This window comes from Salvia splendens, chromosome 5 (assembly GCF_004379255.2).
Source record: "Salvia splendens isolate huo1 chromosome 5, SspV2, whole genome shotgun sequence".
Classification (NCBI taxonomy): domain Eukaryota; kingdom Viridiplantae; phylum Streptophyta; class Magnoliopsida; order Lamiales; family Lamiaceae; genus Salvia; species Salvia splendens.
The window spans coordinates 11,961,217-11,978,240 of NC_056036.1; the positions used below are offsets into that span (position 1 = coordinate 11,961,217).

The 17,024-nt window shown below is 41.0% G+C and overlaps 1 protein-coding gene across 1 annotated transcript; it reads right to left on the reverse strand.

Annotated features, from left to right (window-relative positions):
• Positions 1-9,660: 9,660 nt before the first annotated feature.
• On the reverse strand, positions 9,661-16,471 carry LOC121804651 (phosphatidylinositol/phosphatidylcholine transfer protein SFH13-like). Its single transcript, XM_042204281.1, has 15 exons — positions 16,136-16,471; positions 15,239-15,325; positions 14,831-15,128; positions 14,114-14,213; positions 13,630-13,896; positions 13,334-13,411; positions 13,127-13,231; positions 12,960-13,009; positions 12,790-12,889; positions 12,615-12,713; positions 12,428-12,538; positions 11,400-11,550; positions 10,649-11,043; positions 10,495-10,569; positions 9,661-10,366 (listed from the first exon to the last, which is right to left on the reverse strand). The coding sequence occupies exons 2-15, from the start codon at positions 15,243-15,245 to the stop codon at positions 10,340-10,342; spliced, it is 1,863 nt and encodes a 620-aa protein (XP_042060215.1). The 5' UTR covers positions 15,246-15,325; positions 16,136-16,471; the 3' UTR covers positions 9,661-10,339.
• Between the last annotated feature and the right edge of the window lie 553 nt (positions 16,472-17,024).

Genomic DNA, 17,024 nt, shown 5'->3' on the forward strand with positions numbered 1-17,024 from the left:
GCATAGAGATATTCATGGACGATTTTACGGTTTACGGAGACTCGTTCGACTCTTGCCTTCACCATTTAGATATAGTTTTGGAGAGATGTCAAGCAAAGAGTTTGGTTTTGAACTTCGAAAAGTGCCATTTTATGGTCGCCGAAGGGATAGTTTTAGGACACGTGGTCTCAGAGAGAGGTATCCAAGTGGATCGAGCCAAGGTAGATGTTATATCCAAATTACCATTCCCTACTGATCAGAAGGGAATAAGGGGTTTTCTGGGGCACGCCGGATTTTATCGAAGATTTATCAAGGATTTCTCCAAGATCGCCCAGCCCCTTACTAGATTACTTCAGAATGACGTGGAATTCATCTTTGATGAGCAATGCAAGGCTGCTTTCAACCTTCTCAAGGAAAAGTTGATATCCGCACCTATCATAAGGGCTCCTGACTGGAACCATCCGTTCGAAGTAATGTGCGACGCCAGCGATTTTGCGGTAGGAGCCGTGCTGGGTCAGAAGATCGACGGGAAGAGGTACGTAATTTTTTATGCGTCCAAGACTTTAAATCAAGCCCAGCGGAATTACGATACCACTGAAAAGGAGATGCTGGCAGTGGTGTATTCTTTCGAGAAGTTCAGGCCATATTTGTTGGGATCTAAGGTCATAGTGTATACTGACCATGCGGCGATTAAGTATCTGATTGCCAAGAAGGAATCCAAACCACGCTTGATCCGATGGGTACTCTTGCTACAAGAATTTGACTGGGAGGTAGAAGATAAGCGAGGAGTCGAGAACAAAGTGGCGGACCATTTGAGCAGAATAGTGCAAGATGGAAACGGTGACGAAGTGCATGATAAATTTCCAGAGGAACATTTGTGTGAGGTGATTTTTGTGCCAAGAAAAATTGATTGGGAAGAAGTGTTCAAGCTTACTGGTCAGAATGATACAGCAAAAGGAAAAGAGAAGGTAGGGCAAGAGCCTTGGTACGCAGACCTGGCCAACTACCTGGTAACTGGAGAGCTTCCAGAAGTGTCAAGTGTTACCAAAGCCCAAAGAATGAAGATCAAGAGTGAAGCGAAATACTACTTTTGGGACGACCCATATTTGTGGAGGATAGGGTCCGATCAAGTGATAAGGAGGTGCATTCCTGACTAGGATCAGCGGGATGTTTTGAACCACTGCCATTCGTTAGCATGCGGAGGACATTTCGGGTCCAAGAAGACGGCTAGGAAGATTTTGGATAGCGGCTTTTATTGGCCAACCCTCAACAAAGATGCGTACGAGTTTTGCAAAAGTTGTGAGCGTTGCCAACTGACCGGTGGAATATCTGCCCGGGATGAAATGCCATAGGTACCCGTAATAGTTTGCGAGTTATTCGACATATGGGGAATGGATTTCATGGGGCCTTTCCCTTCATCCTATGGGAATCTGTATATCCTAGTTGCTGTAGACTACGTCTCCAAATGGGTGGAAGCCAAGGCCACAGGCACGTGTGAAGCCAAGGAAGTGGCCAAATTCTTAAAGAGTCATATCTTCAGCCGATTCGGTGTGCCCAGGGCGATCATATCCGATCAAGGTACACACTTCTGTAATCGCACAATTGAAGCTTTAATGAAGAAATACGGTGTGCACCATAGACTATCCAGCCCTTACCATCCGCAAGCAAATGGTCAAGCAGAAATCTCTAACCGCGAAATAAAGAAAATTTTGGAGAAGACGGTGAACACTTCTAGGAAGGATTGGAGTGTAAGGTTAGAGGATGCTCTCTGGGCGTATCGAACAGCCTACAAGACTCCCATAGGCATGTCCCCTTACCGGATTGTCTTTGGAAAGATGTGCCATTTACCAGTTGGAATCGAGCATCGAGCATACTGGGCAGTACAGAAAGTGAATATGGATGCTACAGCCTGTGAAGAGGAAAGGAAGCTGCAACTGCAGGAGCTTGAGGAACTTAGATTGGAGTCATTCGATTCTGCCATGTGGTACAAAGAACGAACTAAATTATGGCATGATCGAAATCTGAGGACTAAGGAGCTCCATGTTGGCCAGAAAGTACTACTCTTCCAGTCAAGATTGAAGCTTATGCCAGGGAAACTCAAGTCCAAATGGACAGGACCTTACATCATAACTGCACTCCGGTCCAACGGGGCAGTAGAAATTTCAGGAAGTTTTTCTAACTCTGAACCTTTCATAGTAAATGGGCATAGGTTGAAAATATTCAGGGATAATAGCGAGGTGGGTGTAGTGGATGAAATTCCACTACAGCCACTTACATCGGTTTCATACTGATCAGTAAGATAGGAATTTGGAATTCCGCGCGGCCAGTTTCCCTTTGAGAATAGTATGCATATACTGGCCAAGTTGAATTCCAAATTACCTAAGAAAGTTGTAAATATTGTAAATACGTAATTAATATTTGCACGCTAGATAATTCCTAAAAATCCAAAAAAAAATATTTTCGGGCATTAATTTTAATTTGAAGTGCGCATTGACCAAAGGATTGCTTATCTGGTGCTATTTCAAAATGTTATTTAAGTGCCCATTTAAATTAGTCTTTTTTTTTTAGGCAAGTAGAGGAGGAATTATGGAAAGGACGAAAATTTGAATTAAAGCTTGTGCAGGGTGACAGCAAGAGAAATGGCGCGTGAGCAGAGGGAAAAGACGCGCGGACCAATCAGAGGCCAGCAACCTCAACCGCCCTTCCCGTCTGAAACGTCGCGACCGGCTACCCCTGATAACCGGTTACAACCACCTGCAACTGCTCTCTCTCACCCGAATTAAACTTACCGTCCCAACACTTTTCCCTCACAAACCCTCATTTTCAATTCGCTTTCAAGAAATCCTTGTCCATCTCTCTCGCGGAAACATCATTCTCAACCCTCAACCCTACCTTTTCACCACTAAATCGCAGATTTCCACTCATGGGGAAGAAAGCTTTCGCCCGGAAAATCAAACCGCGCCGCCAAGAAACTCAGGAGGCACAACCACAGCAAAATCCGCCGCCACCAGCACCGACCGCTCAGCCACCACCTATGATTTCCATGGATGCCATGATGGCATTTCTTCGTCAACAGGACCCTACTCGGGACTGGACGGCGGCATTGACTGGTTTTGATCAAATGGGGGGCGTAGGAACCACACCCAGTGAACTCCCGCCTGCGCCGGACAGTCATGCAGCAGATTCAGTGCCGAATTCGGCAGAGCTCGACGCTATCACCGCACATTACGACTCCGACTCTGAGGAGCGTACGAAAAAGTCGAGTCAAGGCAAGACAACTCCGGAGGGGAGCGAAGGAACAGAGAAAACGCCCGAAGCGGAGCCGGTAGTTCAAGAAGTGAGAAGGCCGGAAATAGATTTGAATGAATCGGCCAGAAAACAAGGCCTAATGACAGACGAAGAATTTGACTCGATTCTGAACAGGGTCAACCAGAGAGAAGAGGACACTGCACCAATGGCTGAGGGTCTAGACCTCGCATTGGGGGCAGCAGGAAACAGGGAGAAAGCCACATCAGGAAACATACCGGAAGGTCGACCTTTCCAGTTGGTAGGAGGGGAAGGAGAAGCACCGAGTAAAGAAAAAGAGCCAGTAGATCCCCGAGTAGAAGTAGGGGATGGTAGAAAGCAGGTAGGAGAGGAGGAAACAGCTGCAGAAACCAATGAACCAGAACCGGTGGCACCTCCGGTAGTGAAGCCCAAGCCCATAAAGCGGAAACTGGTGGTGAAAGCAGACCCCAAGGCAGACTCGCCCAAACCGCGGAGAATTTCGCAGAGATGCTTGGGAAAGTGGGCAGCTAGTAGGGCGAAGCCGAACACAGAGGCAGATCCCGTGGAAATCTTGAGTGAAGAGGAGAGGACCACCCCCACAAAACCTGGGGAGGAGTCTTTACCTGTTGCAGAGGAAACCGAAGCGGTCTCTCCAACACTGAGTAGCCAAGGTGAAGAGGCTGACGGGATGGCTGAGGATCTGGACCTCGCATCCAGGTCAGTAGACCACAGGGAGACCGGTCCTACTACCCAGTACCCATTTTCAACACAAGCTGAGAAAGAACCCGAAGTAGAGAACGACAAAGCTGAGGAGGAAGCCAGGTACCAGATAGAAAGAAAAAGGAAAGGAAAAGCCGTTGTGAAGAACAAGCCGAGTACCAAAAAACCGCGTACCGTGAACACAGGCATCGTGATCACTGAGGCTGACCAGAGGACCCCATCAAACCGGCAAACACAGAGTGACAGTGAATATGAGATCAGTGAAGAATCTGAATCCGATAGCGATACGACCATGGAAGATGAGGAGTACAAGGAGCAGCAACTCCCTAACGATCATCGGGAACTATTGCATCCACCTGCAGAACCACTCCGAAATAAGCGTTGGACGGTGGAGCTCACAGATGACGTGGTGGAGGGGATGCAATTTTTTTACTCCAAGGAGCTCCAATCCATCTATCGCACCAAGAACGCAAAAGGCAAGAAGGTTAAGTGTGGAAAGGTAATTCATCTCCCCTCGTTAGATGAATTGAAGGTTCGGGAATCGTTTCTCGCCCTTTTCCACGAATTGGGTTTTGAATGGCTGTTAAGGAATGAGAATTTGAATGTTCCGGTCGATTTGGCCAAAGAATTTTTTGCGACCTTTCGATTCAAGGTCACAACGGATTTGGATGTAGAGTGCATCAGTTTCAGAGTATTTGGAGGAGAGATTAGGATGAATTTGATTGAATGGACTGTTCGGCTAGGGATATGCAGTTTGGAGGAGGCCATAGGGCCCGAGTGGAGAGATAGGGAGCGGGGGATTCCCCGCAGGCATGTGGACTTTGAGCCCCAGGTAGCTTGGGAAGAGCTTACTCACCCCGGGGCAGGACAGTTTCAGTCCACTATCTCCCGATCTATCCATCTCAACGATCCTAATCTACGTCTGGTTCAACTCTTCTTGGGTTACAACCTTTTAGGACAGTCGAATTCGGCAGTCCGGACATCGATGACGGAATTGTATCTTATGTGGTGTGCCAAGAGAGGCAAGAAGTTGCACTTAGGGTTCTGGACTGCATACACATGTCACCTCATCGCTACCCACCCAGCACGGAATATTTCCCTCTGCCATATATTGGGAATCTTTGTGAGAAACAACGTCACCGTTTCAGAGGACAAAGACTTAACCCCCTTGACGATGGTGGACGCCCCAGGATTGTTTGATACCCCCCTATTCGTCCGGACGAATGCGGTATACATGAGGCAAGGCGTGCCACACTTCTATGCGATGGGAGAGGAAGCTACACCCACTGCTCGGTTGGCAGCAGCTCATGAAGCACCGGCACACGACCAGAGACAAGAGGGGATGGAAAAAGCTGTGGAGAAGATAGCGGAGGGAAGCAGACAGATAAGGGCAGAAATGATCAGATTGGCATCGGACCAGGAACAGCGTCAAGCCAGAATGGAGAAGGAAATGGATGAAGTTAGAGAGGAGAATAAGCAATTGAAAGCAGAGATGGTCAAGCTAGCGGCAGTGATGGAAAGGATGTTGGAGAGATCTGCAGAGCAGAAGACATTGGCTCAAAAGCAAGACGCTATGGAGACGTTAGTGACTACTTTGGGAGAGGAAAACCATCGATTGATCACGGAGATGGGCCGGATGGCATCCGTGATAGATGTGTTGTTGGAAGAAGTGACCAGCCGGAAGAAAGAACAAGCTACAGGAACAAGCGGCCATGGAGGCCAGGACGATGAGACCCACCCACCAGAGACAATGATAGACGAGCCCGAGGAAGAGAACGCCGAGGTGCCGGCAGCAGCCGAGGAACCGGCGAAGGAGAGTGAGGATCACACTGGAACGGAAGTGGAACCCCTGGAAAAGCAGCCTACACCACCTGCCCCACGGAGGAGCAGGAGACTTCGCTAAGACCACCCCCATCTGACCAGTTAGTTTTTTTTTTTTTCTCGTTTTTAGCTCTTCGTTTGTTTTAATTGTATTTTGTGTGTCTAGGTAGTATAATTTCTGTTTGTGCGCAAACCCCGTTCATAACACTTAGCCTATTCTATAGTCTAAGTGTGAGAAGTTAAGGGTTTGTCTTTTGACGCATGTGTTGTGTTTTCTGTTTTTCGTAAGCATGATTGACGCACACTTAGTCCGTTGCACGGCCTAAGTGTGAGGAGTTTTGTATATATATGTGTTTTGTTGGTTGCTGTTTAGGTTTTCAAAATCTCACACTTAGCCTATTCCATAGTCTAAGTGTGAGAAGTTTTAGTTTTAATTTGTTGTTTTTGTCTGTTTGTCTATGTGTTCATCATACTGGCCATTACCTTTTCCACTTCACAGCCCTATCTGAGGGCAGACACTTGTGAAGTGGGAGGGGGGACGCAATGACCAGTATGATGAGTATGTGTATATGTGTAGTTTTTGTGTTCGTGCTTGTGTTAGTGTCCTGTTAGGTTTAGTTTTTTTTATTTTGTGTGTTGATTGGGCTTAAAACTCAACCGTCTTGAGCTGACGGTGAAGGGAACTGAGGGAGATAAGACGTGCTGGAAAACCGAAACCACCCTCCCTAGTACCTCCTAGTCAGGATAGATGATGTGAGTATGAGAGAAAAGCCCATACTTAGAGCCAAGCGCGAAAGCCCTCTTAAAATGTGAGTTATAAGCTTTAAGTGGAACCACTTTCCACATATATGGAAAAGAAAGAGAGGCTGCCACAAATTGCCTAGGATGAAGTGACCACGGGTAGCAAAGACTGAAGGCAGTAGGAAACCCCCCATCTGGAAAAAAAAAAAAAAAAAAACCACCCTTAGAACCTTTTTTCCTAACTCTTTTACCCAGATAAATACCCCTAGCCACTGGGACTGTGTGTGTGCAAAGCGTGAGGCGAATGAAGCCTACTGGCCAGAAAGATGTGCAAGGAAGCAGACTCCAGCTGGGCAAGAAGGTTCGGAAGAAAATCGACCAGGGAGTTATCCCGGGTCCACAAAAAGAAAAAAAAAGGGAGAAGAAGAAGGAATAAGGGTGGCGAAGCCATACAAAAAAAAGAAAAAAAAAAGAGAGAGATAAGATTGTGGAGAAAAATGGTCAGAAACTTGACCACAAAAAAAAGAGAAGGAATAAGGGTGGCAAAGCCACAAGATGATACTGAACAGTTGGAGACCCAAGCCAGAAGCGCCAGCTAAAAAGCAACTGATCAAAAGCCTACAGCACACAGTTCTCCCGCATTAATAAAATAGAAATTTTGAAAACTTAGAGCCTTAGGAACATCTACCCCAAAACGCTGCAACCCAATAGCCCCATTACAAGCCTTTAAGTCCTTCAGTAGCTGCACGTAAGATCTAAGTCCGAAGCAAGTGTGGTTGAGCATATTGAGAGAGTGCGGTCCTAACATTCCTGGTGAGGTATGAGAGACCGAGTGAATCTAGTGTTTGGCCGAGAGTTTGGGCGATCTTGACAAACGGATGTACTGACCAGGAAGGAATTGGGGGGTGGCAGGAGTTCAAGGTTGTCTAAGGCCGGATTGCACCAGGTCCCGAGGTAAGGGATGGTTGAAAATATAGCCCAAATCTTTGTGTTTCGGTTTTATTTGTGTTTGTGTGTTTGTGTGTCTTTTTCTGTGTTTGCCCAAGTGTTTTTCTTTGCGTCGAGTCTAGTTTAGGTAGAGTCGGTCAGGGGAGTAACCAGGCTAGAATTCGACTTATTCGTTTTTGTTTGTTCTTCACGCTTGAGGACAAGCATGTGGTAAGTGTGAGCAGTTTGATAAGTCGTATTCTAGGCCTAGGTTACTGGTCAGTATGATGTGCGTAATTGAATTATATCTGCAAAAAACTAGTTGCTTAAGCGTGCAGGGTAAGCATTCTAGCCAGTAGGCAGAGTTTCAGACACTTCAAGTGAAAAGGGCGTCAGGACGATTACGTACTGACCAGTATACATGCAAATATGGCTCGAGATGGAGAAGGAGGATAGCTGGGACTGCTCAATCACAATTAAGGGCAAAGAAGTCATCTCACCGCAAGGTCTTACCCTAAAAATCAAGGGTAAGCCTCCCTATAAAAGGAAGCCACTTGGAGAGAGAAGGGGGAATCATCATCATCACTCTTAGGTAGAATTCTCAGGGAGTTCAGTCCTTCAGCCCAGTCCAGAATCTCGTTTCTCGCCACTGCCATGGTCACTTGAAGATCTAGATGTTCCCGGAGTTCCAAATCTTCCGTTCCAGCCAGCAAGACCGTAGCTTAGAGATTTCATCGCCCGGAGTGGCGAAACACTTTTATTCGCTTTCGTAGTTTAATTTACTTGCTTTCTTTACGTTGGATCTTTGTTGCTTTTGGATATTTTCTGCTTTTGAAGTACTTGTTGAAGATCTGAACGTGTTTATGCTATGAAGTTGATTTCGTATCAGTTATTGTGTTGATTTATTTTCCTTCCTATTTCGCCTAGTTAGCTTAGATCTAAGGTTCCTTGGTGTTTTAAGTGCTGAAACTTTCCTTTCTTTGTTTCCATCAAAATTCCTTTAGTTAAGTGTGGAACTGTTGATCGTGAGTGAATCGATGTATGTGAAGTCTTGTTTGAGTTCGTTTTCGTTTTCCTGCTGATCAGTATGCGGAGTTGCATTTTCTGTGCTTGATTTAAGATTTGGTGTTCGTATTTGTGGATCTGTGTTCGCGAATTGATAAACTGTGTTTCCGTGTTGAATCTGGAATTGTTTTCTAATTTCAGTTTGTGTTGCTGAAGAAGATGATGTCCTGTCAAATGTTGGGGACCACTTGCTTTTTAGATGCTTTTTGCTTTTTTTTACTTTTTGTCCTTTGCTTTTCGTTATAACCTGCAGATCTGTCAGCCCAGTCACCTTGACTACCACTACCCTCTGAATATTCTGTCTAGCCCAAAATAGAATCCCGTACCTTCCAAATATTTCCTGTTACAAAAATGTCTCCCTATTTCCACGTACACAGCTGCACCCCTACACTCCTTTCCCCATTCTAGTCAGTAGGAAATTACCTTTAAGTTCTTGCCTAGGTAGAGACTCAACCCGAGCGTGGTAGCTAACCAAACCATCCAGAATATCACCACAATAGTTTTAACGCACCATCTCTGTGGGATTCGACCCTTACCACCACTATACTGATCAGTAGAAGTGGGTTGAGGAATTTTTGAAACCAGGGTCTAGGCTTAGTTAGGATCTCTATCCTGACCAGTAGGATATATCCTTGCTTGAACGACACCTAAGCACCCTGAGAAATCCATCGTTTCATCGTCCATCCCTCAAATCTAACGGTTCCAATTAAGAAGGAACTTAAATCTAAGGGAGGAAAAGGAGATTAACACTACCCTATATATATATATAGAATACTACTCCCTCCATTACATAGTAGTGGAAGCATTTCTTATCGGCACGAGATTTAAGAAAAAATGTGTTAAATGAATTAAGTAAAGAAAGAATAAAGTAGGAAAAGAAAAAAGTAGAGAGCTTAAGAGAGAGTAAAATAAGTGAGAAGAAATATGTTGACTTTTACTAAAAAGGAAATGACCCAACTACTATGAAACATATCAAAATAGCAAAATGACTTCACTACTATGGAACGGATGGAGTACTACTTCATAGAATCATAGTTAGCGGTATATGATCTTGAGATAGAAATTAAAAATTAGTGCCAAGTAGTAAATGATTGATAATCAAATTAAAATAATGATCAACAAAAATTAGCAACACCATCCTTCATAAATAACACAACTACCAACTCACTTTTCCCTTCCCTGCTCAAAGTTATATACCATCGTAAACATCTTTTAATGCTTGTGCAGTTCATAAAATCACACCATTATTGTTTAAATAACTTGTACTGCTTTAGTATTACCCTATATACGTCATCCTACTATGGATATGTACATGGAGGAATCTTAGATTGTTTCATGTTGTGATCTCACAGTGCTTCGTAGTTTCGTCAATAAACAAGATCACAACCATAGCTACTCACAAAGAATCACCAATATCTGGCAATTTCTTCTGGCCTTTATTCTTCCCTCCCTGTGTATATTCAGAAGCATTTCTAAGCTTATCGAGCAGTTCATTTACTAATGATTAGGCTCATCATTTACAACTCATTACTTTGGGCCGAAGGCTGTCAGTTGTATGCTAAGTAGATCTGTAATATCAGTTCCAAGAGCAGAAACAAAGACTTCAGATATGAATGCAAGGCATTCCTACAATGCAGTCTCAAAGCTGTACCTTAACTGTGGTTACCACAACCATTGACTTTGTGGAGGGGGATAAGGAGGGGGCTTGCCGTCAGATAAGCGATCATTCAAAATCCACCATAGTTATTTATTCACGTCCAATCATTTTAAACCATAATCATTGCCCTGTTTCATATAGTCTCTGCACCGATCCAACCCATCAGATATTACATAGAAACCTCCGTCGCTGCAAAGGTGTAATTAAAAGCACATCAATACTGATTTGCATAGCAAACATAAAATATAGTGAATTCTATCACTTCAAAATACAACTATGGCTCGAAAGTAACAATCTCAACTGGTTAATTAACTTACATGGAATTTGGATTCCCTCATATTCTCTAGTAACTGGGAAATCTCCAGCTGCTTCGCCACTGTAGAATTCAATGCCTAAAGCACACAAAAGATTTAATACATTCAATAGGCTTAAAAGTGCAAAGTAAAAGAAGTAAATAAAATGACTAATTACCCGTTTTGTTTTCTCAAGATCAAACTCAACAGACTTGATCCTTTCCAGAGATAGCTGAAGCAATTGGTCTTTCTCCATAGGAATCTCAGCAGGCTTCTTCTTAATTTCTTCCAATAAATTTTCCAGTCTCTGGAGGCGCTGTACACATGGAAGGACCATACTCTCTTCTCTAACAGCTTCTGCACCAGCAGATAATTGGTTGTTTGATTCTTGCTCACTTCCCAATGTATTAGATGGATAAACACCGGTCTGCCTCCTCAAACATTCAGCATGTGCATTCTGAATAAGATCAAAAAGCTTGGTGATTATAGACATCACTGTTCTCGTCATGCACCGGAAACCTCTCTTTACGACCCTTTCCTGGATGGATTCCAACCAATACATAACCAAGGTACCTAATAAAACGTGCAATTAAACTTTTTAACAATAACTAGTGAATAATATAAGAAATAGAGGAAGTTGTTGTGAATAGTCACATTACCATTAAAAGGCAGCTCACATGTACATGAACAGGACAAGTGAGATTCATATTACGACATTTTATTATTAAATATACCTAATAACAAATTTCTGAGAGATTTTCAGCATAAAAACAACTTTAAAGAAATGAATATAGATAGAAAGCATTGATGAGCTTCATACTGGAAGAGAATCCATTTAAATGACCAGATTAAGAATTTATCTTCATTTAAAAAAAAGATAAAAGAAACAATAGCAACAACAACATGCAGGAATTGATGCAAAAACAAACCTTCGAAACATTGTCTTGCGTTGAAATTTGTATTTCCAACAACATTGATATTAGAGGACTCTTCTTCCACACCTTGCTCATTGTCACTGTCTTTATCTTGTCGAAATTGATCATCACAACTATAATACACACTCGCATCTGATGTTCTGACCTGAAATTTATATAAAAATATTGAGATACAAGCATGTGTGCTTTTAGATTTGAACCCTGAGAAATTTATAAAAATATTGAAATACAAGCATACATGCTTCAACATTTGAACCCTGAAAAATATACGACTCCCTCCGTCCCTCTGTAATAAAGGCATTTCTTTTCGGCACAGGATTTAAGAAATTGTGTTAAAAGTGAGTTAAGTGGAGGAAGAATAAAGTAGGAAAGGAAAAGGGTAGAGAGATGAAGAGAGAATAAAGTAAAAGAGAGTAAAGTAAGAGAGAAGGATAGTTGGTGCTTTTTACCAAAATAAGAAATGACTCAACTACAATGAGACACCCAAAAAAGGAATACGACTCAGTTACAGAGGGACGGAGGGAGTACTATATATTACTCCCTCCATCCCGGAAAAGTATGAACATTTGGTTCGGCACGGGTTTTAATGTATAATTGGTAAAGTAAGAGAGAGAGAGATAAAGGGTAGTGTAAGTAGTGTTAGTGGAGAGTGGGCTCCACATTATTAGTAATGTGGTGTAATGGTATAAGTTGTAAATAAAATGATGTGTAGGGATAACGTGTTGTTTAACTATTCCAAAATTAGAAAGTTCATACTTTTCAGGGACGGACAATAAGGAAATAAGGAAATAGTTCATACTTTTAAGGGACGAATGGAGTATAAAATATTGGGATACATGCATGCATGCTTCTAGATTGGAACCCCCATAAGTGTCCACTCACAAAAATGTTTATTTACATAGGTGGCTGTTGTTTGGAAACATACATGCATAAAATATATAGGCTTCCAATTATTAGACTTAATAGGATCTTACATTTGCTATAGAGAACTCATAACCTGCTAAGCATGTAAGTACACTTACTTCATTAAGCGGGGTATGTCTTGAACTCGTTTCGCAATTTTGTCTTGTTGGAGAGGAATGATCATCAAAATCATATCCTGATTCGAACGCAGATGTGTCACTGCATCTTCCCTGGCCATTTGATACACCAAAGAGATCAAACAAACATGCTAACAAAACTAATATCCTATTTTATGCGATTAAGTACCTTCATTGGCAGTAATTGAATATTCGAGTCCTTTCCCTGCCAATCACTGCTTGTTTTACTGATCTTCCTTACCAAAGTTGCTTCTGCATTATACACAATCTACAAACAAGTACTTTAGAATAACCCCGCACTCTGGTATCAGTCTTGAGAAGAAATGAACTGCCTCATTTAGTACCTTCATTATTTCAGGATCATTCCAAGGGCCTTTGTTCGATCTTAGACAACCTCCCTCAACATCACAAGAGCATGATCCACCCAAAAAATCAGGCAATTGACTGGGAACAATACAAGAAACAGTTAGGTAACATTTTCACTAACTTTTTAAGATTGATCATTTAATCAAACCTTGGGTCTATGACTTCCAGCAGTTTCGACAAGGATTTAGGGTCCAAAACCTGTACAACATAGAGAAACGTGTGTAATCAAATAATTTGTGGCAAATAGAAGAGAAAGGGAGGGTGAGAAAAGAGACAGGAACGTGAGTCAAGTGGTAAAATGTAGATATCCAGTACATGGATTTTTGCTACAGTTTTGGGATCCAGAAACTTCTGCGCAGCAGGCCAAAGAACCTTCTTGAATCCAGGTCCAGCATTGACAATGTACATTTGATGTAGTGTCTGTAAAAAAAGAAACGTTAGGAAACAATAGATCATTCATGTTTAGTGGCATATGAAATATAGTCGACAGGAAAAGGAAAAAAGATGCTCACTACTAAATACCTCTGGATAGTAACTGTTATCAATCTTTGCCATGGCTGCTAACAGACTAGTGGCTGTTGAAGTGAAATTTTTAATCCCCTGCAGTCAGAAATTACGAAAATTTTATCAATATGTTTGTAAAGAGAAACAAGAAAGAACTCTTAAACAAAAAAAATGGAACTAAGGTCTAACAAATTGATTTTTTTGTGAACTATCCTTTTTCCTAATGATGGTAATAAGAACAATGAATGATTCATAAAATGCAAAAAAAGAGCATTAGCTTCAGGATAATTTGTTTTAAAATTTAATCCACTCACCAAGCCCTGTACATCCAAAATTGTGGTTGTTGAGTAGATCCGCCGTTTAGCGGCAATAGAGCAGGCTGGGAACTTCTCATGTATAGCCCTCTCAAATTCCTGAACATGATATTTCAAGTATCTTTCCACTGAAGTAATGCGAATTAGTTTACTGGGTTGAGCTTTTCCCAGCCTTTCAATGTAAACAGGCCTGCCTTCTCTATCAACACCATGATATCCCTGTGGATAATAATTCAACACTTGTTCCTGCTCCTTGAATTCGAAGTCCTGAAAGTTACTTATCAGCAAATACTATCTGATAGATAATATGCTTAAGCCATTTCCCTCTCCTATGCAGGGAGAAAGAAAGATAAAGATGGCAGACTTATAAGTATGAACTGTCCCATGGCAAGTATGGACCTATCCAAGATCAAATGTACAGTACATTGTGTGATACAAAAACTACAAAGCTGTTCTCCTAGTTCGACATGCAGTGTATCATTACCTCCAAAATGGTGTCCGCTCCAAACTCCCTCCTCCAATTAAGCATTTCCTCCCACATTTGGATAGTCTTGTTAATGTCGAAATCTCTTGATTTCAGAAATCTGGCAGTTGCAAAATAATAGAATAAGACCAAATGATAAGGTTGCGTAGCAGAGTTTGGGTGGGGTTAAGGGTGCAGTAAAGCTAATATATTAACTGGTAGTATGCACTATACCACTGCCCCATCCTGCTCCTGATTTTTTTACATACATGGTGCCCAGGTGTTACTTTTACAGGAATACAACAAAGGTTATCTCCAGAGAGATTTCAAAATTCTAAGAGCTATGGTAAAAGAGACCCGAAACTTCCTTGGAAGCTTCTGTAGAAATAAAATTAGTTGTCAATTATTCTCTGCCTTTAGAAAAAACATGCACATGACATGAGTGCTACTGCATTAAGCACATCCAAATGAATGAAAATACTGTTTATTTTACAGGTCCACTTTTTTGTTTTGCCCGTGAGGAAGAGCAACCAGTAGAAGTACTCCACATATCCGAAAAGAAATAGATGCTGAAATTCTGGGTTTCAGATTTTACTTAAAATTAAACATAACAGTTTCAGATTTTACTTAAAATTAAACATATCTCAATAGAATTCTATAGCATCCTTTTTAATCCAAACTGAATGAAACAGGATCATGAGGAAAGAAGGTCTTCCAAAGAGTTGCAAGAAAATTCACCTCAGCAAAGTATGGTAGTCATCATGTTTAACAGGCAGCAAATCCATGTCGAGGAGGTTTTGACGCAGTTCTGCGACAACACTCTCCTCTTTTGGGTCACGCACGTCCTCAATAGAAACAGAAGGCACTCTAAAATCAACTTTCCTTTTCCCTCTTTTCTTAAGTGAATGAGTGAGCTTGTTTGAAGCATATAGAGCTTTCTTCTTCAAAGATCCCATCTTTGATCTCCTTCTCTCATCTTCAGAGTTCTCATAATATGATCTTCTCTCCCTTGTTTCATCATACACATCTTGTCTTTCTACAAGGGAAACATAAAAACAGCATGATACTCTACTCTAAGAATGAAATATCTTCTAATAGATTCTTTCTTATGTCTGGAGCATCCAGATAATAGGATAAGCTATACACCTGCCATTTTGGCCAAGTCAGAAGGACAAAATACTTGATCCTCAAACCTCAGGCATGCAGTTTCCTAAAGAACCAGCTGAAGTTGGACTACATCAGTAATGAAACCAAACAGATTAGAATCACATTATGGGTTGGAAAATTTGATCACACCTCAAAGATTAATGAATATTATCCGTATTATTTTTATATTGTCTTAAACTGATTTGAACAACATTGCCATACTTGAACATTAACAAAGCAGATGTGTGCAATTTGGTCCAAGCAAATTACAATCACACCAACAGTTCCAATCCAAGGGACGCCATCCGCATGGGTAACATCAAACTTACAGGATGTTATTCCCTTAAAATCTTCCCAAAACAATTAAATTAAATAATAGCGAGTGGCCTCAAATAACAGATCTGGAAAATGTACAACCGACACAACAGCTTTGGCAATGACAATAATTGTTCTGCTCCAAATTAGTATTACTAACTGTAACTAGTTGCTTTCTCTCGTTAAAGTGAGACAGTTCAATGTTAGCTACACTTTGTTTGAGAATAACTATAAGTATCCTCCCAGCTAATCAGCAGTCATATTCAGAAAACTTCAACATAATCAGGGAAAGTAGACAGAAATAAGCAAAATAGACAAGAAGCCTATTTAAATGGAAAATCGAATATCTGAAATGAGACACGGTCCATTCAATCTGTTACAGCCATCACTAAACTGAAAAATGAACAATGCAATTACGTTTCCTCTCAGATCTCGCCCTAGACTCAATTTAGGAGTAACAAAAAAGAATAGATGAATATCTCCAAACGCCAAGAAAAACGCAATCCATACACATATATAAAAACAGAAACACATGCATCCATATATGAGGACAGTATGGGAGAACTGGAGAGAGATGCTTACACAAAACCCTAACCAAAATCAGCTGGATCCGATTCGCGTGAACCTATTGCATTGAATTTTCTAATTGTCCATCCTCAACCTCAGAGGATGTCTCTGTACAATAGAAAATCCTCAAAAATTCGAAAAGGCGCGAGATATTAGGTAGAGAATTCGTGAGACTGAATGAAAACGAAAGATCTGATAAGAAAAAGTGGTATAGTCTAGAAAAGCGAGTTGTGCTGTGCTATTGAAATCTCTCCCTCTCTCCCTCTCTCTTCACGAAACCAAATTCTGAAGCTTCCAGCAATTTTGTTTAATTCTCTTACGTGGCACCCTCCGCCATTCCTGATATTTGTTTAAATTATGATTTCGAATTTCTATCATATCATATCTTAAAGACTTAGTTTCTAAATATTAATGCTAAATGACGAAGTTCACTTTTGCTCATCAGTGTATAAATACTACTATTATCTTTTACTGATATTTATTGATCGAATTAATTAAACATTTTTTTATTCGCCTTTTATCTTTTTCATTCTTACTAAACAATATTGTTTGTAATATCAATAAAAATAAAATGTCCTTTGGTATTAAAACTTTATAGTATTAATATTTTACTTACAATAAATAATACTACTATTATCTTTTACTGATATTCATTGATCGAATTAATTAAACATATTTTTAGTCGTCTTTTATCTTTTCAATTCTTATTAAACAATATTGTTTGTATTATCAAAAAAAATGTCCTTTGGTATTAAAACATTATAGTAATTAATATTTTACTTTTTTTTTCAAGGAAATATTTTACTTTCAAATTTCATAAAACTAATAAAAATTGTTTATTTTATGTTATAGGTTTCTCAAATTTCAGTATATAACGGCAGTGGCGGACGCAAAAATATTTTAT

What these genes read in the sequence shown, in the direction of transcription:
- LOC121804651 (XM_042204281.1), bottom strand. An exon ending in GACATACCCCGCTTAATGAA is followed by an intron (nt 11,551 to 12,427) that starts GTAAGTGTACTT and finishes TATAAATTTCAG; the next exon opens with GTCAGAACATCAGATGCGAG. An exon ending in CGCAAGACAATGTTTCGAAG is followed by an intron (nt 11,044 to 11,399) that starts GTTTGTTTTTGC and finishes ACGTTTTATTAG; the next exon opens with GTACCTTGGTTATGTATTGG.